The sequence below is a fragment of the Echeneis naucrates genome, chromosome 14, assembly GCF_900963305.1.
Source record: "Echeneis naucrates chromosome 14, fEcheNa1.1, whole genome shotgun sequence".
Lineage (NCBI taxonomy): Eukaryota > Metazoa > Chordata > Actinopteri > Carangiformes > Echeneidae > Echeneis > Echeneis naucrates.
The window spans coordinates 16,494,177-16,517,514 of record NC_042524.1 but is presented as its reverse complement, the minus strand read 5'-3'; the positions used below and the strand labels follow the sequence as shown (position 1 = coordinate 16,517,514).

Sequence of the window (23,338 nt, the reverse complement as noted above, 5' to 3'; positions counted from 1 at the left end):
AGTGTTTTGAGATGATTTGCATTTGTTTATGTTTAAAAAAAGTCAATTCATTCTGTTTATTTTGGATCCTCTTATAAGGATTTGGGTACTGGGTAAGCAGCAAAGGTCAGTTTGAAATGTTTGCAACTTAACTCTCTGTATATCCGTTTATGTACATGCCGGCTTACTTTACCGTCTATTTAGGTTTTTTGGTTTATTTGTTTTGTTGTTTCTCATCCTCACATCTTATTCAAATCTCAACAGAACCTTCGGATAAAAACAGGAACTGAGCTTAAAAATCTGAGACAGCAGCAGGATATGACGAATCCTATTTAATAAAGGAGCTGGGAGGTCTCTAATTCATGATAAAGAAACAGGAATTCAGATTTTTTTCAGTAGTGAATGAATATTTTCTGCATCTGCCGGTAGACACCGCGCCCCCTTAAACGCCTCACGCGTTATAACGTGAGCGGCTACGTCGGAGGGCAAAGGTGAAAGCAGTCATGAAGATTCCGCCACCGTAGCAGCTTCAGTCACTGTCGCACTTGTTTATTTTTAAGGGGAACTTTTGGACTCGGGTAAGTACAAACTCTGGCTGGTTCTACTCGGGTGTCCGTCTGCTCACGGTCCTCGTTGTACTGAGTAGTTATCGAGGCTGAGGGAAGTGACAGTCGCTAAGTGGCCAGTCACCCACTTTAACTTTATATTAGCCATATTCAGGCTTGCTAAATTTAGCTTTGTGGGGTAGCTATGCTAACCAGTAAGTTACCCAACTTTCCTGGCATCGAGAGGGCGTGGGGAAACTACATTGTCACTCTGATATTTGTCGTTTGTTAGACTGTTGTAATCTCACTGTCCAATAATAATTTGAGTATACTGTGCAGAGACTGTCTTAACCGGCTTTCTCGTTTTCTGGTATTAGCTAACAGGCTAACACGAACCGGTTAGCCGCCGGTTCCTCCACTAATATATCCAGCAGGTAGACATTGACGTGAATAAACCTGTCTGCACAGCGTCAGTACTTCTAGGAGGAACACTGTCGGTCAGGTTTTTCCTCACAAAGACAGGATACTCCTTGCTCCGACGAGCCTTCGTTACTCAGGCTGTTCTGCTAACTTAGCTGGTTAAATCTGGGTCAAGAAGGATCTGGGTGAAATGTGCACCAACGCAGACGGTAAATCGGACGTTTTCGGCTTCAACACATAGTTGACATATAGCGGTCTCTTTTAATGCCCGATTGATTGAAAGACATGCTTTAGTGTGGCGACATTGCAGTGACCTGCAATCGTGTAGCATTAGCTTGGTGTAGCCTGTGCTGGTGTCAGATCTGGTCAGCCGGTCTCTGGTGTGTCACCTGCAGGCGAGCTGCACCAACGGGAAAAGGCATGGCACGTCTGGTAGCAGTCTGCAGGGAAGGGGAGGAAGACTATCCCTTTCTTGCCAGGCAGATCCCCTTGTACATCGATGATACTCTCACGGTAAGCAAGCTCTCCCCTGTTTTTGACTTCAAGGAGAATATCTGAGATCACAGTGAAGCGGCTAACTCAACCATGAGCATCTTTGGATCAGATGTTAGCCCTCCCTATCAGTTCACTGTACTCCGAGTCTGTCCAAGCGACACACGTTCTGCTACTTTCGTTTACTCATAATCAACAAGAAGGTTTTACACCAGATTGACTTTTTATAACATATTGAGCTTGTGCGGATGCAAAATTGATAATGAAAGCGCAAACCCACATTTCTGTAATATTATATTACAAATTACAGTCTTGCAAGCTAGCGATAGTGTGGAGTATTGTAATGCTATTTCCCCATGTTTCACGAAAAGTTGCCTCCCAGTCAGGAACTGTCAAATTTTAAATGGGGGGTCAAACAATTTATCCTAACATGATTATAAGCATTTGATGCACACACCTAAAACCAAAAAGAACACAATGTACTAGACAGTGGGAGAACATGTATATGTGCATTAACTGTAATATCTCATGTTGTCAGATGGTGATGGAGTTTTCTGATAGTGTCATGGATGTTGACAGCAATGAAATTAACACTTCTCATTGGAAACAGTTTTCTGAGGTGAGGATTTTTGACTTAAAATGGTGGCCCCTCGTACAATGTGTGCAAGCATTAGATTATTTATGTTTTAGTTTTTTTCTTTGTAATCTTTGCATGGAGAAAAGCATGTAGTTTGTCATCATGCGATTTAACTCTAAAGAGATGTATGATTCCTTTCCTTTAGTATCATTCCAAATTGAAGCAACAGGACTTGAATATTGCATTGATGGTAACGTCCAGAGAGGTGTACGGCGCACTATTTCAACTGGTGCCATGCGTGGGCTGCAGACGAAGTGTGGAGCGCCTCTTCTCACATTTGGTGGAATCAGGGAACCCGGCCCTAGAGCCACTCACAGTGAAACCTACAGGCATGCTATCTGTAACCAAGGCCTGTGTAGCAGATGTGAAGAAACTTTATACCCTCTTTTATGTCCACGGGTAAGATCTAAGAAAAAAATTGTATAATTTTCACAGCAAAATGGACTAAACCATGTATCAAAAGAGATCAGCCTAGTCTAAAAACCAAAACATCTGCTCTTGTATAAAATTTTTGAATGATATGCAAGGAAAATACTACACCAATCAAAACCCTAAATTTAACCCACTTTAATTCCTATGAGAAATAAATGTGGCGGTCCCAAATGCAAACATAATTCTAATGTACTAGTATCAATTCAGGAAATCAATGTTGGATTTTCAAAAACTAATTCTTAATTGCCTATTCTCTCTCTCTCTCAGGTCAAAATTGAATGACATGATTGATGCCATTCCAAAAAGTAAAAAGAATAAGCGGTGCCAGTTGCACTCCTTAGACACACACAAACCTAAACCTCTGGGGTAAGTAATGCACCTGTTTTCATCTTAAGTCTGTTGCCAGCTGTTCTTTTTTTTGTTTTTTTAATATTGAAAGTTTGCACAAGTACACTTTGGGATGTGTGTGCTTGACATTATTATGAATGATAACATTTCTTTGTCTTCGTCCTTTTTTTAATTTTTTCTCTTTTCCAAAATCAGCATTATGAAAACCGTCCTACAGTTAGGAGACTTGTATGTCCATGTGCACTCCTAGTGTTTTCAATCAAAACATGTGAAATCCCCACTTACAATAATGTTTTGTAAAAATTTGGTCTTGTGTAAGACAGGCTGTAGAAATTGGAAATGGACAGCCTTAGTCAGACATGCTGCAGTATAGTAAACATAGCCGAGCATTTAACCGCTAAAGAGCCTGATATTTTCCTTTCTCTGTAAATAGAGTGAATAATTGACTTGCATTAATCACTTCTAATGAGCACTGATCTTGCTTTGTGTCTGTTAAATGTGCAAAGTCATGACAATTTCACCACAACAGCTTGTATACAGCTTTTGTTTGATGCCTTGATGCCTGAAAAATCTGAAATTGCAATCATGAGATGATCAATTTGGATGGCCTTTTAATGATCATTTATTTTTACTTGCAGGGGAAGTTGGATGGATGTTTGGGAGCTGATGTCTCAGGAGTGCAGGGATGAGGTGGTCCTCATTGATAGTGCCTGCCTCTTAGAGACCCTGGAGACATACTTGCGTAAACACAGGTAAACATGTGACTGTCCTGTTCATTATTTCTAAAATGTTATTTGTCAGCGCTTTAAAAATAATTTAGTTAATTGCATTTCTGTGTTCTACCCAGGTTTTGCACTGATTGTAAGAATAAAGTGCTGAGGGCATACAACATCCTTGTGGGAGAATTGGACTGCAGTAAAGAGAAGGGTTACTGTGCTTCGTTGTATGAGGGACTATGCTGTTGCCCTCATGAGCGCCACATCCATGTTTGCTGTGAAACAGATTTCATCGCTCACCTACTTGGACGGGCAGAGCCTGAGTTTGCAGGAGGCTATGAGTAAGTCAAGTGTTATGCAGTGTCTGGTGCTCAGCTTACACTACCATTGGCCAAAGCTGTTTCTTTAACAGTTTCAGTTTCTTTCAAATTGTAATCCTTTTCAGTGTGCATATTCAGCTGATTGTATGTTTTGTTTAAAAAAAAAAAAAAGACGCAGAGAGAGACATGCCAAGACTATTGACATCGCACAAGAGGAAGTCCTGACTTGTCTCGGAATCCACCTCTATGAGCGGCTGCACAGGATCTGGCAGAAACTACGAGCCGAGGAGCAGACCTGGCAGATTTTATTCCATTTGGGAATTGATGCACTACGTAAAAGTTTTGAGGTATACAACTGAACTACCTGTTTATGTATGGTATCATTTCTTATCAGATACATTTTACAGTAATGTGATACTGTGCAATTTATGCCCCTAGACGGCAGTAGAGAAGATGCAGGGGATCAGTCGGCTAGAGCAGTTTGTTGAGGAGCTGTCCGAGGAGGAGAGGGCCAAAGAACTAAAGCAGGAGAAAAAGAGGCAAAAGCGTAAAAATCGACGCAAAAACAAGTGTGGCTTTCACCTAACTGAACAGGAGGCCGACGACAAGGACAAAAATCTGGATGAGGTATCCTAACAATAAGAAGCTGTGCAGGTTTTCAAGATGTCCATTTTCTGCAACTGCACATACAGTACAGGCCAAAAGTTTGGACACACCTTCCCATTCAAATGAATAGGAAGTCCACCTGTACTTCAGTCTGACCCATTTGGTGTTTTGTAGGGCTGTCTTGAGTCTGCGGATGGCAGTTGTAAGGCTTGTAGCAGCCATGATGAAGAGGAGGCTGGCTGTGAGGAGGGCATCTCCGCTACTGGAAGTACTTCCTGTAGTTGCGCTGACAACACCAAGCAAGGTAAAGATGCACACAGATATGTCCAAATGCAATTAAACTTTGCATTATCATGGAGTTTACAGTATCAGTATAATCATTGTAAGGAGAAATGACCCAGAAAAAAACTGTTTCCCCAGATTTATCTCCCCACAGCAACGGCAGTGACTGTGGTTACTCTTCAAGTATGGAGGGCAGTGAGACAGGGTCACGAGAAGGCTCGGAAATTGCTTGCTCTGAAGGAATCTGCAATCATGATGAAGCAGGTCTGGCTCAAGATGCTCTATGGTGCTTAGTAAACTGAAATGTTTGCAGAGTATTATCAACAAATGGCACAATTTACTAGTTTAGTCAGTCTGTTTTTATTTAACTTTTTAAGGAGATGATCCAAATGTCCATCACTGTGCTGAAGATAAAGAGGAGGAAGGAACAGACAGTTGTGTGGACTGCTGGCAACACTCTGAGGAAAACACTCAATGCAAGAGTAAAAAAAAGAAAAGGAAGGGCAAAGGTTTATGCAATGATCAGGTCAGAAAATGAGCTTGAGATTTCACATGTTGTTTGATGAATGTAGAAGGCTGTGTTACCGATAAGTATGCATGTTTCTACAGGCACAAAAATGTGAAAGTTGTCTATCGGCTGTGAACACAACAGGCCACGGTCCATCATCCCACACATGCCGAACCAAAGAAATCTTTTCCACCTTATGTGATGATACATTTGCCAGCATTGCACTACGATTACCATGGACGGTACATCAAAAGAAGCTCAGCCATCGAGCTGGGCCTCCAGACGCAAATATAAGTCTTGTGGAACTGCTGGTTAGTGAGAAATCTTCTCAGTAGAAATATACTTTTGTCATGGCAGACAGTCTGCTGTTTTATTTCTAATATCACTCCTGTTGTGTCCTTGATACAGGATGATTCAGAGATGAGCTCAGATGAGGAGAACTGTCTAACACAGGATGAAATCAAGGCATTTCAAGAAAGAAACCAATCTTTCTACAACAACCGCCACCAGTACCGACAGCTCCTGAAAGAGAAATTCACCAACTACTGCCGTGCCACTGAGCGGAGTAAGACGGTTTGTGGAAAGTGGTTTGCCACAACCATTGTCAACTAACTGCACTTATGAAAAGCCCACCTGGGGAAAACACTCATGAACACTGCTGGAACATGTTTAGAAAAGATGAAATTCTGAATCGCGTTTGGTGTCTTGTTCAGTCATTTCTCCTTTTTTAAAGTAAATGTAATTCTTGCTTTCTGTTGGTCATCTCTCTCTCTTTTGCACTCACTCACACCAACACGCTTTTCCATCCCATTTCATTCACTTTCACCTGTGATTGATTTCTTTGACCAAGCCTAACTATTGTTGGTCTTCTCTAGGGTTATTGGGTAAGAGCACAGTGGAATCAGTAATCATGCTTTGCAAGCTGTGATGTTAGGGATAAATTTTAGGAGTCTTACTTTTTGTTTTCTTTTTTATTTTGTTTCTCTGGTGACACTTCAGTGTAGTGGTGAAAGTTGTACCATTAAATGTGTACAGAAATTCTAAATATAAAGATTTTACAGAGAATAAACATCCATTTGTAGTAAGGATTTGGGTGTGATGTTAAGAGCGACATGTGCAAAATTTACTAAATAAAGAATATTTATTAGTATGCATTATATGTTTGTCCTTTTTTTTCTGACCAGATAATATATTTATATTTTGAGGTAAGAAGATTGAAAATTAGTGAACCAGTTCACTAGACAGGTAGTACACCTGTTCATAAGAGTAGAACACTCAATAAAATTCTTTTCTTTTAATTCTGGCATAGGAAGATGGACATCTATTTTGATTTCCAATGTCAGTAAATAAGAAGCACCATAATGAAACTAAACATTGTCCTGTTGCAGAGGAATGCCCTGACCTTTTTATTCTAAATTGATGAGGAAGCATCTTATATCCGACAAAAACTTTTTCCCATTTAAATAGCAGCTGAGCACGTTTCTATTAGTCCACTGCGTAATTTACTGTAAATGTTATATAAACATGAGGCAATTAGTTTTTAATTTCTACAGTGGAATTTAAATCAAATATGTGGAGATATAACTTCGATTTTTATCAGAAATGTGTAAAATAAAACTTGAATATTCGTATAGTCTCTGAACATATTTGTTATAGAAATCCCTATAAGCGGCAGCCAGGCAACAACGTTCAACCTTAATTTATTACAACTTATCTCGGAAAGAAATCTGTGAAAATTAAGTTAAGCAGCCGAACATTTCCCCACGACGAGCCTTTGCTGGCGGAGGACACGCGAAGGCAGCGAGTAGAGAGCTGTCGGTGTTGTTGTGTTTGTTTCCGGCAGGGAGCGGCAGCTGATCGGTGCCAGGCCGGGAGTGGGAGGGATGAGAACCAAACACTTACTCTCCGGGGAGCTTCATATTTCATTCAGAGGAGCGCATGGGTCCGGGCTGCTTCGCTCTGGCGGCCGTGGAACTGGATGCGGTTCAGACTAAGAGGAGATTGTCGCCGCCGCATCCCTCCGTGTGAGCGTCTGTCTCCAGAGGACAGCGGTGACTTGCAGTGAGCGGCTCGGCTCGGGGCGCTGCAGCTCGGTGTTCGGCGCCCGGTGCCGGCGAAGACAATACGGTGCAGATGGAGCGGTGGAAAGGCAGAGTGGCCCTGGTGACCGGAGCCTCGGTGGGGATTGGAGCGGCTACAGCCCGGGCACTGGTCCAGCAAGGCATGCGGGTTGTCGGCTGTGCCAGGAATGTCGACAAAATAGAGGTAGGTAATTGAATTTAGTGTCATTAACAGCTGTGAGGGGAGTCGGTCCGACACTCCGGACAAGCTAGCTCCTGGAGAGCTACTACAAAGTAGCTAACTCACCTTACCGGCTAACATTAGCTGACAACTTCAGACAGGAGCCTGCCAAAGGTCGTATTCTCGTTTGTTGAAAATAACAAGTTGAACATGATGGCACGCGAGGTAAACAACAACAAGAAGAAGTCTAATTACAGCCCCTTTCAATTTAATAGTCTTCCAATGATGACATGTATTACTGGAATTCGATCTAAATGAGATGCAGACTTTACTGCGAGAGGCACCACGGGAGCCGGAAACCACAGCAAACTACATGCTGTTACCATCCCTCCATAACATGGCAGGGATGTTATTGGACTTTGGACTTTAATATGAAGCTGAAAGGAGACATGATGGGCTCACAGTACCTTCTATCAAAGGAGGCAGCCATGATGCTCCCATCACGGCATAGCCCACACACACCTAATCTGCAATAATCTCCAGTTAATCCTTTCGGGAGAAAATCACTTTCTCTTGGTTGGCTCACGGCAGTGAGATCAAAGTTCAGTGGGAGCAGCATTTACTCAGATCTAACTTTTAATTGCGTGCTGAATGATATGTGAACAAAGGATGTCACCTGCTCACACCTGGCCATTGTGTTGGCCAGTTAATAGTAGGTCGCCCAGTCAACCACTAATTCACCTGCTGCCTCTGTTGTAATAAACCTGTTCAGATAGAGTCAAGTTACCTCAAAGTTTCCAAAGAGGATGTGCTGCTGGATGCCTATGGGGTTTCAGCCGAGTCAACACGAGACACTGTAAATAAAACGTTGTCTGCAGTGTAGAAGATAATAGTTTTCCATCTCTCTACTGTCTTCCAACCAATAGACCACAGACCTAAATTTCAACCTCTTGTAACCATCAACATAAAATACGTATTTTCCAGTTTAAACCACACCCATTTCTAATCAATTTTGGGATAAGATGAGTAAGATAGGTCAAGACATTGTTTTCGTTGCGACTCTGAAAGCGCATGATATTACTGGTGGCTGTTGTTGGATCACATAACATTTTTTTTCTCTCCCAACTATTGAAGGAGTGAAGTTATTGTAATTCAACTTGTGTGACACATGCATGCTGGCACAAAGACTTTGGTGGAGAATGGCTTAAAGGAAAACACCAGTTCCAGTGCAGATGACAGTGCCCCCACCCCAGTAGTTCTTGTCTAACCATAAGCCATAAGGCACTGCACCTTGCTTATCTTGTCAGCCAATAATTAAGCCTTACTCTTCTCAGTCCACAGTGGTCCTGGCTTCTAGCGCCAAGCTGTAAATATCTACTGCAGCTTTCTTAAGATCCCTTTTACACAACCAATGTGATTTTCATAAAGCAAAGTATTGGAGCCTTAGGTTGTTAACAACACTGTCAAGTTCAACAATTTGGTCTTTGCGATGCAGTGTCACCCAAGTATATTCACAGTATTCATTATGGTGGATAACCAACCATGGGAATGTTTTATGCAAGCTGTCCTTTTTTTCTTTCTTTTTTTCTTTTGCTAATGTTTAGTTTCCCACTAATGTGCTGAGCTGTTCTGGATTAGATTATTTCACATGCTTTGAAGAAGTTTATGAAATCAGTATGAAGTGAATCAAAAGTTGTTCAGTATGCAATTATCCATGACAAAGAAAAGCAGAACCTGTTCACACTGGAAAACCTGAAGGTAGCAGGTAAAGAGTTCATTGATAAAACTGATGATATAATGTCAACTAACCTGGACTGTGGCTGTTCTTTTATTCCAAATGTTTTTTTTTTTTTCTTTTCTTTTCTTTCAAGTGATTACTTTTATCGTATTTGTCAGGTCATGTTTTTCACTTATATTTTCTGTGACTTGGCTACGCATACTTAAAAACTTGCACATACATGTACATAGTCGGAACGAATTGCATAATACATAGCCTACCTCCATTCATACTCTGGTCACATGATCCATTCTGTGAATAGTTAACAGCCTATCTCAGTCCTTGTCAGTGACTTGTGCAAGACTAAAACAAGGTCACAACATTCAAATTCCTAATGAGCTTTAAAATACAAAAGCATCTTAGCCAAGGCAACCATACTCGTTCTTTATTATGGCTTATAATGCCTGAAACCAATTCTTAGACTCTTGACAACGTGATCTCCATCTTTAGCCTGGCCAAACAGAGTGAAAGGTTTCCATCTCTTCTATTCTTTGACACTTGTACAAGACCTTAGAGAGAGATCTGTGTGAGTTAAGGGACAAAGGCAGAATTGTACTCTTTCTGCTATGTAAACTGGGTTCTTGTCGTAGTTGTGGCGAACCTGGCATGCTGCTACTGGGGGATGCCAGTAAGTAATTGTTCTTCCCTAGTGCTGTTTATTTTTTACTTTTAGTTGTGGGGGAGGCAGCTTGTAATTTTTCTAACAGCAGTATCCTCACTTGGTAATTCACTGGATAAATTGTGATGAAAAGGAGAAATGCAATACAAAATGTGGAGTGAGGGAAGTGCAGAGCTGGGGCAACTTAATTGTTTTGCTGTCTGTGAGACTATGTAGTAGACAGCGGGGGCGCCCCAAGCTCAAGGGAGATGTGTGGTCACCATGGGCTGTATGCAGGAATGGAGATAGCAAGGCTAAATCCAAGTTGCAGCACCACAGCTTCTCATTAACTCTTGTGAAAACGTCCCAAACCAGAGGAAAGACACTTTCAGTTAGCCAGAAGAAAAAGCTCTCCACAGTGCACACAATGTCTTTATTCTGTGAGGCTAGAAAAAGTATGAAAGTGGCCCCTGAGCTTAGGACAGTACAGTCCATAAATTATGGCATAAGAGCATAGGGATACACATTTCCAAACCAAAAAGCTGCAGCATAACTAAACTCAGCTCAGGTCAGAGTCAGTGGATAAGAATAAGGCTTTTCTAAGGTTTGGATCATTCGACCCACATAACCTATATCTCCAAGTTCAAGGTATCTGCTTACCTAGCACAATATGATGCAGTAGTAAATACACAGTTATGGGAGGATGAACCTTTACTGCTGATTCCCACAACTCCAATAACTGCTGAGTTAAAAGGAGAAATATATTAGATGACTGACTACTGCTGCTTCTGCATCTAATCAATTGCTAGGCTATACACTGGTGTCACTGTGTCACTGTCAGACAACCATAAGCTGCCTTTTTATGTTTTTGCATTGTCTGCGGATCAGGGTGGCCGTAGTAGAGATCATCCTAAGTGTTGGTGTTGCTCTGGGGCGGGAGAGGCAGAAGTTGGGACAGGATGGGGTCTGTCACATAACAGATCAAACTCAACAGCGGTCTATGTATCTAGGCAGTACAGTTAGTGTTTCAGTGTCATTATTAATGATGATTAATGTAAATACTGTGCAGGATTTCTCTTTACATAATGACCCGTTGTTTTAATCAGGAAATAGTCACATTGGTTTTAACCCAGTAAATACAAACAGAACATAGCTGTGTAGATAATATATCTGTTTGTATTACAAGTAAAATTAAAACTGAGGCTACACACAATAGACAAAGCTGTCAAAATTCAAAGCTTTGGCTGATGCAATTTTAGATCAGATAAATTCAGCAGGCATAATTTGTGTGTAGTGGCAAACAGCGGACAAAGTGCCTTAGTAGAGAGAAAAAGGAGATTGTCAAATTTTTGTACTCAGCATTAAAGAAGATGATGTTGAGAAAATTAAGAGCAGAATTGACAAATAGATGATTATTTTATTTTTTTTAGAGTTGGCTATTTAGTACTGATGGCAATTGGAGTTAGAAAGCTGTCCAGAGTTTTTTTGGATTGCACTCACCAAATGCTAAATCAGTGACATCAGTTTCTCTGGTTACCTGTCTTTAATAATGCCATTTGGATTTGTATATTTAGTTTTTGAAACCAACAGTCTACTCCAAAGGGCTTGTATCTTAATGATTGACTGTCTGTTAATGTAGTTATGCACAAAGCAGAGGCTGCTGCACTTTTTTAACTAGCCTAAGCATCTTTTATTTGAGAGAGGAAATCCTAAGGTAAAACTGAGAGCTCTTGGCAGGTAAGCCAGAAGGTTAATTCAAGACCTTGGTTGACCAGCTTTTATGGAGTCACATGCTAAATGAGAAATCACAGCACTACTGTCCTAACATGCTCAGTCAGTCTTCACTTAACAAGCGTTTGTCTTAGCCATCCAGAACTATTTTCCACCAGGATTGTGAACTGACTAAGATTTATACCTGACTAATAATCTCATGTCATGTGTCAATAGATTCTGCCCCCTAGGGAGGCAACATTCACACCAACACTGCAAAGATTGTGTCCTTATGTATGAGTCCTCCCAAGGCAGCAGTCCAGGAGAAGTGATATCAATGAAAAACAGCCTTTTCAGGCATACAGTCAACATACCTGTATAGGTTTGGGGGGATGAAATTGTCTTGGTAGTTATCTCCCCAAAATTCTGAAGAATAGCTTAAATATTTCTGTTATTTGTTCAGGTGAGGGTTGACCCAGGTCCACAGTAATATCATGGCATAGCTGACATGTGTTCTGATTGTCCTCATAAAAAGATGAAGTAGTGTTGAAGAGAACCCACACAGCTTCAGTATCTGATATCTAGAGGCACCTGAGACATATGGGACCTTTGCTGATAAATCTTCTCGTGTACCATACCACCCAGAGTACTGCAAGCCAAAGTCTCAAACTCTCAGTCAGGATCCATACTGAGCTACCCCAGCAGCAGCAAATAAGCTATTTTAATGGGGTTATTTGTGTCCAGTTATTCATTCAATAAGAACTGCTTTTAAGTCATACATTTTGAACCATAGTAAAACTGTATTAGATTTATTTAGGAAGCAATTCTAAACTGAAGAAGGTTTTAGGAGCATCAAAAACATGAAATGCATTTCATCTCAATATCATAGGACTAAATTATATATTGCTAATTTATTCCCATTCAGTTTTTTTTGTTTTTTTTTTTGTTGCTATCTTGCTAAGACATGATAGGCACAGATTTATCAACTAAATCAAGGAACCTGTTTATTTTAATTGTATCCGTCCCATTTGTCCATGAAATCATATGAAAACTGTATACCTGTATAGGAAGGACCAGATAGAAAGAGACTGATGGTTTGATGCCCTTAATAGAGGCCAGCCAGTGAGAATCAGATTTTTATTCATTCTATTTGTGGTCTCTACTTTACACCCTCCCTTTAACTCATCAGTTGAGGTTTCCGTAACCAGCACTACCTCTGTAATACAATACATCCGCGGATGCTGCATCTAAATCAAATAAAATGCACTTAAATCTTCCAAATTTCTCAGTGCTCTTCTAGCTGCTTAAAACTCTTAGGTCAGGAGTGATTTTAATTACTTTCTATGCAGGATCACCGGGGTCTGTTACAGTTAACAGTCTGATATGTCTAGACAGTGCAGTGACCCCTATGAGACTCCCTCTCTGCACCACTGTGCTGTCCTCTCTCTGCTTATCTCTCAAGGTGTATGGTTTACTGGAGTTGACATTCCCTCCCGGGCCTCCCACTATGATAGGTGGGGGTCCTTCCTGTCCTGTCCTGTACAGCTCTTCTCTATGTGTAATGTATGTGAAATTATGTTGGGAGTGAGCGTATTTAAATAAACAGGCCAATTGTGCAACCGATAAGTGCAACAGCAGCAACAACCCTGAACTGGTTATTGGATTTACACCCACTGAGTGCTGGGAATGCCTGTGTACCTTCTCATTTAAACAATTATCCAATCAGCCAATCATTTCCAGTGTGTAAAAGCTGCAGTTTTTGCTCACATCAAACAGAAAGGGGAATTTTGCCATCGAAGATTTGAATCTGCCCAGCTTAGTATAAACTATAAACTTCTTCATTTTTTTACATGAATTATTGAAAACATGATTGTAACACACATCTAAATGTGCATGAGCACACTGACGGTGAAAGTTCTCAGGACTAATTTTTTTCAGCCTCCAGTTAAATCTTTCATCATCCTAATTATGATGTAACCCACCTTTTATTCCCCCTCCTGTCTCAACCCTCAGTTTTTTGCTCTTTGGATTTCTGCTATTCTAATTGGATCTTTTGTATTTCTTTCCCAGTTTCCTTATCAATACAGGAGACAGTAACCAATTGTTGGTCAACACGTACCCCAATTTTTTAGACAACAGCCAAATATATGGGTTCATTTGAATGGATGGTGAGCTGGTCTAGGCTAAATCAGTGAGTAGACCAACTCTGTTATTAGGATGTACGAGTATAGCCATGGAATAGTCTTTGTCAGTTGTAGCATTCATACTCTTTTGGTGAAACCCTGAAAATTCATATTCACATTGGCCTACACACACATTCACATAATCCCTGTACAATGTAGTTATATAGTCTGCAATGTGACTTTAGTTGTGATTTCTTGTTTTCCATTGCTAGGGCAACAGTTTACTTTGCCTCTGCCTTTAGGTTATAGGGTAGTGTTCCTAAGCACCCAGCCAGTGTGTATATGTAGCAGAGCTGCATGACAAAGAAAGCACGTTGTGGTGAAAGGATTTAATGAATGTACAACACAAAGACACTTCGAGTTCACCCAGTTCAATATTTCCATCCGAAGTTGGGGGCTGACAAGAAAAAAATGCAAATTTGATTATTTTGGCTTTGTCAGCAGCCAAATTGGATTTGTTGCTGGGTGTTTGTTTGTTATTGGAAACATTTTGTGGCTACTCTAACCTCATATGCTGAATAGACCCAACCCAGGCTGGCCCAGTTTGAATGCTTTTCATTTTTGGACTGGGTCAAACCAACACTGTGTCCATGAGACTGTCTTGGGTCTGTTTCGTTGTCTGGTCAGGGCTAAAGTTATTATAAATTTAGCATGCAGTATGATGTGGCTCGTCGTAGCTGTCATCAGGGCCACCCTCAGGCCCGCAGGGAGAGCAGAGCTGTTGTATGGATGGCCAGCATCAGGTGCACAAAAAACCCATGACAGAAGATAGGGGAGGCACGTGATTCATGCTGGTTTATAAGAAGGAAGCTCCAGCCCTCAGCCAGTTTCAACTACAAATAGCCATCATCTGACACCCATGTGAATTTACGAATAAAGGCTGCTCTCTGTAGTTCATCAAGTGTTGAATTGGAGAAATTTCATCCTCCCACTATTTTCTTTTTTATTAAAAAAATAAAATCGTCTTGTGAATCGTCTTGGTTTTTTATTCACTGTTTAGGAAAAAACATCCAACTGCACCGGTTACACCAGTCTGTTACACAACACCTGGCTGCTCTGAGTCTACTCTGCCAGGATTATAAAAGCCTTTTCATTCAAGCCAAACGCTCATGCCAAACATTAGATGTCATTTACTTATAATCATACACAGCGTTTTTCAGTTGACGCTGTATGGTTTCTGCCTGGGGCTGATAGTTGTGAGAGTATTTCATATTGTGGCAAGGTGTCCCACATTGCTCCATGGTTATTCAGAAAAGCCAAAGTCTGTCAGCAAGCGTTGTTACTAGCAAGCAGTGTAATTATTTTTCTTATCTCCCAGTGTTGATTATACTGTCCTGAGGGAAGTGCTGTAAAACTGCTCTGTTCAACCTTTAGACCTTTTAGTGGCAGTCTTTCAGTATTTGAAGGAGAGATAATGGGACAGCCACCCCTACTACCCTGCTGCAATCCTATTATATAGCCTGCTGTCACCTTTGACCCCACACCCTAACTTAGTTTTATGTCACACAAAAAGCAGTTCAGCTGGATAAGCAATTGGATCACAACTGGAGACAAACATTAAATGAATATGACTTATTTCTTGTGGAATGGCCACAAGCATCATCTTGGATTTGTGGTTAATGGCTTCAGGAGGAAGAATGTCTTCGACTTAGCTTACCCTTGTGAAGATAATTGCAGTAAAGTTGTCATATGTTGGATGGATTGGTCCTTGCAGCATTATTTTCACAAAAGTGAAACTGTCGTAGATTCCTGTCATTAGACAGAGTAAATCAAACTGAAATCTAAATACATTTTGCTGCTTTTAACGCAGGGTGCTCCAGGTTTTGTCTTTTTTTTTCTCTCTCTCTCTCTCTCTCTCTCTCTCTCTCTCTCTCTCACTCTTTCTCTTTCTCTCCTTCTGTTTCAATTTCTGGCTGCCAAACTTCCCTCCCCCTCTGCATCCCTTCCTCTGCACACTTTCTGTGATCACTGGACAACAGTCTCTATAATGAGGATGGAAATGCTGTATGACAGGCAGAATTGTTTTGTGTGTCACAGGTACTTAAGAGAGAGGACGGGAAGGATGAAGTGGGGAGGGGCTCCCAGTTGAATTATGGCTGCATTACATCCTTTTTTCAGAGAAGAAGAGAAGGCACATCACCCTAAAACACAAACCCCCTTTTGTCTGGGGAAACTCCTGAATCGACCTGAGACAAATATAATTCCTCAACTGTCTCTACTCAAGGCTGTTGCCTTATGAGCCATTGGCCTGGCTCACGTCAGAGGGCTTTTCTGCCTTCAATGCTTTGTCGTTTTTATTTTATATCTTTGCCAATATCCAGCTAGCTGTTTTGCTTGTCCATTTGCACCAGAGCCACGTGAGTGGGTAAACGATTGAACATGGTGTGGGACAGTTATGTCCGTAGTATTGTAGACCTTATATAACAACCCCCTGCAGGGTTTACAGACCATGAATGTATCTATGTAAGCATGTGCACATATATGAGGCTGCTGCATGGGTGTTTGTAACGCCCATTTAGTGTGACATGTAAAGGCTTTATGACCTGCTGTACAGTATTTGTCTTTTGAATTGACATAATATTTATCTTTCAGTATTGGTCAAAACTGTTAGGGTAATTGCAAACAGTGATTTTTATTTGAGTTACAGAGGTCTGTGTGTCTGTGCACTCCTTTATAAATACAAAAGACCAAACCATATGTAACTGAGCATGTGGAATGAGAGTTTTGTGCTTGTAAAATGGTTTGAATTCATTGATGGGGGAATAAAAACACACCAAGTAGTTCCCAAATTATTCTCTGAATAGTTACCTAATCTAATTTCATTAGATGTTTCCAGTCTGATGTACTGGAATCATTTGTATGTCTCCTTTGTACCTGCAGCACATCTGGCCTTCAAAGCTAGATCCAGATTTAATTGAAATGCTGCCTGAGTCATTGAGAAATGTGTTTGTAGCACTATAGCACATGTGCCAAAACCTAAAGATATCTGATTGTGGTTTTGGATTTTGATGAATCAATTTGTATGAGCTGCTTTTCCATACTAACTATGCTGCATTCTTGATGCATTCAGACTTCCCTGCCTGCATATCTACAGTTGAGCGTGATGTAGGCAGTGCCATTTCTGTAGGCATGGCCAGTGGGAGGGCTGGTACTGTCCGCAGCAGTACAGCTGGTGCCAGAACTCCCTCACACACACACACACACACATATTCACAGCCTGAGACTTCCTGTAGCTGGACCAGGATCACAGCCTGTTCACTCTGCTGCACCCACTTAAGACTTAGTAGCACAACTCATCCTCTCACTGTAACAAAAGGCCAGGCTTCCCCTTTACGTTAACGTCCCCTCTGAAACGAAGAGCCTCTCCATTAGTTTGTCTGTCTTTTCCTTCCTGCCTTGAATGCTTCTCCCTCCAGGGATTCAGGCAAGTGTGAATTTAATAGCCACAGTGTAAAAGCAGCTCAGCCACTCAACTTTTAAGTGTTACTGCTGCTGAGGAGACCTTTGATCAAACCTTCACACTGAGGGCATGGCCAAAAGGACCAAAAGAGTTAGTTCTCTACAGATGAGACAAGTGTTTTTAGCGTTTGAGCTTTTTGACAGCTTTATTGTGTAATGCCTTCTCTCTGGATAATCCGAGTTAAACGGCTTACGGGAAGAGCAGGGAAATCTGCACACCAAGTGTGCGATAGGTTTCATTCCCTCCATTAGGTTTTGTTAGAAAAAGCCAAAATTATCTCTCCATCCAATTTAATCTTGATAAAATCTTGATTATGAAAAGCAGGCTTCACAGGTATACTATGTTTCCACATGAAGCTTCCATCAGCTGATATACTGTAGTAGCTAACTCCAAATGTGACATGTAACAGGCTGCTACTGCTTTCCTCATGTATACAGAGGGCGTAAGCTGTCATGAAATTCCAGATAAAAGATTCTGCTTCTTCTTCTCAGGTGTTGGTTTTATCCCAGAGAGTGTTCAGTATTATCTACTTCCTACCTTCACAACATGTTATGTCCTGCCTACATGGCCAGGTACACATCTCAACTCAAGAACTGCCCCAGAAACAGAAGTGTCTTCATGGGACAGTTGTGTTGTGGGCCTGAAAGAATTAGGTGGAATGTTATGGGTTTTATGCAATGCTGTCAACTGTATGACTGAACAGGGAGGGATGGTCCAGCACCTCAGGTGCTCTGGCCCAGGAAGATACATATATACATTTTTGTGTGCATTAAATGCCATGCTTGATTCAAGTTGTTACTTCCCACTTTACTCACAAAATGATTTTTGGGTTTGAACTTGTTTCTATCCATGAATTTGGATAGATGCAAATACTCTTGCTATTTTTTACTCAGCTAGCTAAAATATTGACTTAACAGTTGAATCAGGCAGCTAAAAACTAATGACTACATAGGGGAAACCTTCTTCTTATAGTAGTAGTAGTAGTAGAAGTAGTCTCTGACCAAAGCAAAATTAACCATTTATGGTTAGTTATAATGGTAAGCACTTTTATGTTAAATGTCCAGTTGATGTGGTGTCTGAAGGGCCACTTGAGCATATTTGAGACGGATGTGCAGCTACATCAGGCTAAACTGTTCAGTTCAGAACAATCAGGCTTTATTTGCCCCCCACTGAAAATATCTAAATGCAACTACATGTTCACACGCCAGAAAAACCTACATAAAATATGCCAACACAAGATTTAGACATTATCCCAGAGCTCAATAGCTTTTTGTTAACTGTCAGGTTTTATAAAAGGTCAGGAGGTCAATGTTCCTGTGCACATATAATCCTCTTGGCTGAACAGGCACTCATAGCACAGCACAGGCAGAGTGTGACAGTACAGCTCATCTCTGTTGGCCACCAGCCCTGCCCTTTATCATCCACGCCCCTCCTGTCTGACTGGGACCTGCAGTGAAACATCAGGTGACAGGTGCAGCTGTGCATCTGTGTCAGTGTGTAAGGGACCCCACAGAGGTGGACAGCCCAGTTGTGTCCCAAAGAAAGAGGCATTCCTTCAGTGGGATTCTTGCTGCTGCATCCTGATTTGGATTTTGCTAGAAAGTGGAATTTTTAGATGACATTCTTTGTTGCTGATATAAATGCCATCAAGTCGGAGTCATAGTGGACACACTCATTCATCTTCTGGCTTTCAAATGGTTTGGTGTTGATTTTTATGGCTGGACAGTCTCATTGCTTCCTCCTTGTTTGAGTCAGTTGGCTTTCAGCCGGGATCCTATTTTTATTACAGTGCTGGAGCTTAATCATTTACAACTTCTAACTAGCAATAAAGGTTGTTACACTGAGCCTAAGGTCCTAATAATATGGTTTGAAAAATGCTCAGCTGAAACACCTCAAACTGAATACAAAGTTAAAACACTTTGGAAATAAAAATGACACCATGTTAATAATTAAAGATTAGATGACTCATACCAGATTATTTTATGGCTATATTCTTCCTATATATGCCCTGCACTTTAAAGCAAATGCTTGTATGTATGTATGTATGTTTCTACATTCCTTGAAAATGGCAACATCAGAGCTAAAGGAGTCCACTGCATCAATTCAAAATTCAGAAGAGCTGAACATTAGTGGATGTCTAAATGATAGAAATGAAATAGCTGTTGAGGGAAATGTTGTATCGATGTTTTCATCAACTGGACATGCGTCCTACAACTGTTCAGATTAAGAGTGCTAGCAAATTGATCTTCAGCCAGAATAACTGAATGTGTACCTGTAGTTGCAGTCAGTATCTCAGTCAGCACTTGGTTATCACCTGCTGTCCATGTAAACGATAACTTCTAGTGTTGGTAAAAATCTGATGTTTAGTCTTTTGTGGTCCAATTTGTGTTTTTCAGAAACTGGCAGCAGAGTGTCAGAGTGCAGGTTACAGTGGCACACTGATCCCTTACAAGTGTGACCTGTCCAATGAGGAGGAGATCCTGTCCATGTTTTCAGCTATCAAGACGCTGCACAAGGGTGTGGATGTATGCATCAACAATGCTGGGCTGGCCCACAATGAACCTCTGCTCAGTGGGAAGACAGAAGGCTGGAGGAACATGATCGATGTGCGTATCTCACAGACACACTCTTTGTCACAGGGATGGGAAGGACCACCCCATCACGTGTGTGTTGTATTGATTTTATTGCTGCTGTGTTCACAGAGCTAATACAGATGCAAAGGCAGGAGCTAAAATGATTTGTCTGGTGTGAGGCTGTAAAGTAAAAGTTAAAATGGAACTGTGTACTGTTACACGTGCACACGCACACACACAGATTCTGATCCCGATCCCCTCCCCTCACAGAGGGAGCCTCAATGGCTCTGAGTAGCCCTGGCACAACAGAGGCCCAGTAATGAAAGACAGCACTATTTCTCTTGTTGGGACTTTACATTCTGATTCATTAAGCTCTTGACCACTGAAGACCCCCCTGCTCTAAAGTCTTTCTCACCACAGTCCTGCATTCGTAATGCTCGTCCATCTGTTGTCATGGCAGCCCATATGAATGTGTACAGCCGTGTATTTTTAGCCTGTGTTTAATCTTTACGCTGACCTTGTTTGGTCACCTCCCTATCATCACACCATACTGGTTTTAACCTGCCATCTATAAGTATCACTGCAGGAGCAGATTAGAGGCCAAAATCTGGAAAGGGAGAGCAGGCTCAGACGCTCTAACACACTGACCCAGTGAATAACAGTCAGCTAGTCTGGCAGTGTTATAACATTCATTCATTCATTCATCCATCTTCTACCGCTTATCCATTTCTGGGTTGCAGGAGTGTTATTACGGAGTATCCTTAAGCATGATTTCACACCATAACATAACGCCATTATGTTTAAATGACTGATCAACAGGTGAATGTCTTAGCCTTGTCTATCTGCACCCGGGAGGCGTACAAATCAATGAAGGAAAGAAATGTTGATGATGGCCACATCATCAATATTAACAGGTAAACAATGCACACAGTCTCCAAATCTCAAAGCATCCAACCTCAGCCACGTTTGTTGAAGTGATTTTAATCTAGCAGCCATTAGGTAAAGCCAGCTCTTTGTCCCACTTAGCCCCTGGTATACATGGAACAATTAGATATTTTACCTTTTTCATTATTATTATAGTAATGTTTGATTTATTGTGATGTTGTTGATTGTGTTGATCTGTTAATTGATTGAAATGTCCGCACTGTCTATGATATTTACTCTGACAAATAAAGTTGTCTTTTAAGGAATCCTGCTGTAAAATCTGAACACTAGAATTCAGAAGCGTGGTCATTTATTCCCTGAATTTGGGCCTGAATCAAGATCAACATTCAAAATGTAGTTTCTCTCGTTATCTGTCTCTTCTTCTACAGTATGGGTGGGCACCGAATGGTGCCAAGTGCTGATGAGCATTTCTACTGTGCCACTAAATACGCAGTGACTGCTCTGACCGAGGGGATACGACAAGAGCTTAGAGAAGCAAATACACACATCAGAGCCACGGTAAGTTAGCTGTCACCACTATACTATGTATGTTCCTCTGTGATCTGTGGAACTGTCATGAATGATGTAAGGATCACATACATTAATATTTACAGTTGGCCTTTACTGTAAAATAAGACACATTGGGTTGCATCTATGTTTCAACAGTAAGCAGTACATTTCTCTCCTGCAGTGTATATCTCCTGGAATAGTAGAGACTGAGTTTGCCTTCCGGCACCACAACAATGATCCAGAGAAAGCAGCTGCAGTGTATGAGAGTATGAAAGTAAGACTTGACAGATAGATTTTATAATATCAAAGACAACTGAGTACAGTTGCATCAATAATAGCTGTTGTCTCCACTTTACAGTGTTTGAAAGCAGAAGACATAGCCAGTGCAGTCACATTTGTCCTCAGTGCCCCTCCTCATGTCCAGGTATAGCTTTATTCCTTTCTCTTGCTTTCATGTGAGGTATGTAATTTGGTTTCTCTATTGATCTCCCTTATTCTTGTCGCCAGATCGGAGACGTGCAGATGAGGCCAGTAGAGCAGGTGTCTTAGCAGTGAAACAGGAAGCTGCAGGAGGAGCAGATAGCAGCCATGGTGACCCTTAGCGACCTCTGCTGGGCAAGGGAGGGGGGAGGGGGATAAAACAAATCAACTACAGCTGTTTGGGATCTGCAGGCATGTGGTCAAGGACGGCTGGAGCCTTAAGGAGGCTGTGTGAGGAAATTAAGGGTGTGGTGACCATTAGGAAAACACTACTGATTGAAGCAACCTGGTGTTTGTGAATTATTGAGCTCTGTCCTGAGCTGGGCAGACTCCAGACTACAGCAGGAACAAATAACAATGGAGAGCTTCTGCTGTGCTATGCGGTCATCATCATGACCATCACTTCAGAGGGAAGAGTATGCCATTGATTGCACGTTTTAGTTTTGTTTTGGTTTTTTTTTTTTTTTTTGTTTTTTTTGTTTTGTTGTTTTTTTTTTTTGTTTGTTTGTTTTTTTTTTTTTTTTGCTGTTTAGGTCATATGACATATCTTTTTTGAAATTAAAAATAAAGAGTAATTGCTGTTTATATTTTTTTTATATAAATTTTAACTTTTGATCATAGATAGATGTGGTGTCATACTCACTAACCATAAACAATACTGTATAATACTCACTGTAACTAACCATCATCAGTCTGTCCATCCTGCTGCCCGTACTCACCACATGTTCACACACATTCAGTTATGCTACTCAGTTATCAGCCCTATAAAGAAATCAGGAAATGTTTAAAAGAGAGATATCTTTGTCTGATAAGCAGATGGGTTTCTATATTGCACCTCTTTCCCTGCATAATTTCAGTTCTGCACTTTTCATTGGTTTCTGGGGAGGTGTAAGACGCAAACATTGGCGACTCATTTAGGGGAAGAAACTAACCCAGTGCACATGTATAGCCTAGACATGTGTACCTTTTGGTGGAGATTTCTCATTAAATTAATAAATAAAAACTATTGCCCAAAAAGTGTATTGTTATGTGTTGTTTTCACCAGATGTACTGTCATTTTATCAATTTGCCATTGTAGAAATGAGACACAAGCTGTGGACTTTGTGACCTGGTTTTATTACACCCAGCATGACGATCATCTGCTAACCATCAGGTTTTTATCACCTGTGCTCCGCTGTATTTGACCTAATGAATGAGCCAGCTACATTGGGCCAAAGTGTCTTATGTTTTAAGGGAAACAGTTCAATACAAAATTCTCTTCTGTGAACTGGGAATATTGAATAATGGCATTTGTTAGTATCGTTGGATAAAATGTCAGCGCAGTATCTGATCACAGATTTAACACACAACTGCATCAATATAAATGGCCAAAAGATGGCGTCCTCCACAAATAAGAACAGGGAAGCAGCTAACCAGGCAGGGGTGCCACTCCCCTGTTCTCTGGAGCTGACAACAGGAAATGCTGGACAGATGTTGAAGATGCACAAACAACAACAGATTCTAAACACGTATCTGTCCAGCAAATCACAGTAAATAAGGAAAATCATACCAGTGAGGTCAACAAAATTTCAAAAATCAAATCCACAGCCTTAGAAAA

At 41.0% G+C, this 23,338-nt stretch overlaps 2 protein-coding genes across 2 annotated transcripts; both read left to right on the top strand.

Annotated features, from left to right (window-relative positions):
* Positions 1 to 400: 400 nt before the first annotated feature.
* Positions 401 to 6,442, top strand: ggnbp2 (gametogenetin binding protein 2). Its single transcript, XM_029519151.1, has 14 exons — positions 401 to 557; positions 1,340 to 1,457; positions 1,975 to 2,055; positions 2,219 to 2,472; positions 2,773 to 2,871; positions 3,492 to 3,605; positions 3,701 to 3,910; positions 4,062 to 4,236; positions 4,328 to 4,516; positions 4,670 to 4,799; positions 4,916 to 5,041; positions 5,155 to 5,303; positions 5,387 to 5,596; positions 5,694 to 6,442. Exons 2-14 carry the CDS (start codon positions 1,365 to 1,367, stop codon positions 5,895 to 5,897), a joined length of 2,034 nt encoding a protein of 677 aa, XP_029375011.1. The 5' UTR covers positions 401 to 557; positions 1,340 to 1,364; the 3' UTR covers positions 5,898 to 6,442.
* Positions 6,443 to 7,224: 782 nt separating this feature from the next.
* dhrs11a (dehydrogenase/reductase 11a) lies at positions 7,225 to 22,211 on the top strand. Its single transcript, XM_029520193.1, has 7 exons — positions 7,225 to 7,550; positions 19,651 to 19,860; positions 20,647 to 20,741; positions 21,141 to 21,270; positions 21,443 to 21,535; positions 21,620 to 21,685; positions 21,769 to 22,211. The coding sequence occupies exons 1-7, from the start codon at positions 7,419 to 7,421 to the stop codon at positions 21,808 to 21,810; spliced, it is 768 nt and encodes a 255-aa protein (XP_029376053.1). The 5' UTR covers positions 7,225 to 7,418; the 3' UTR covers positions 21,811 to 22,211.
* Positions 22,212 to 23,338: the final 1,127 nt, after the last annotated feature.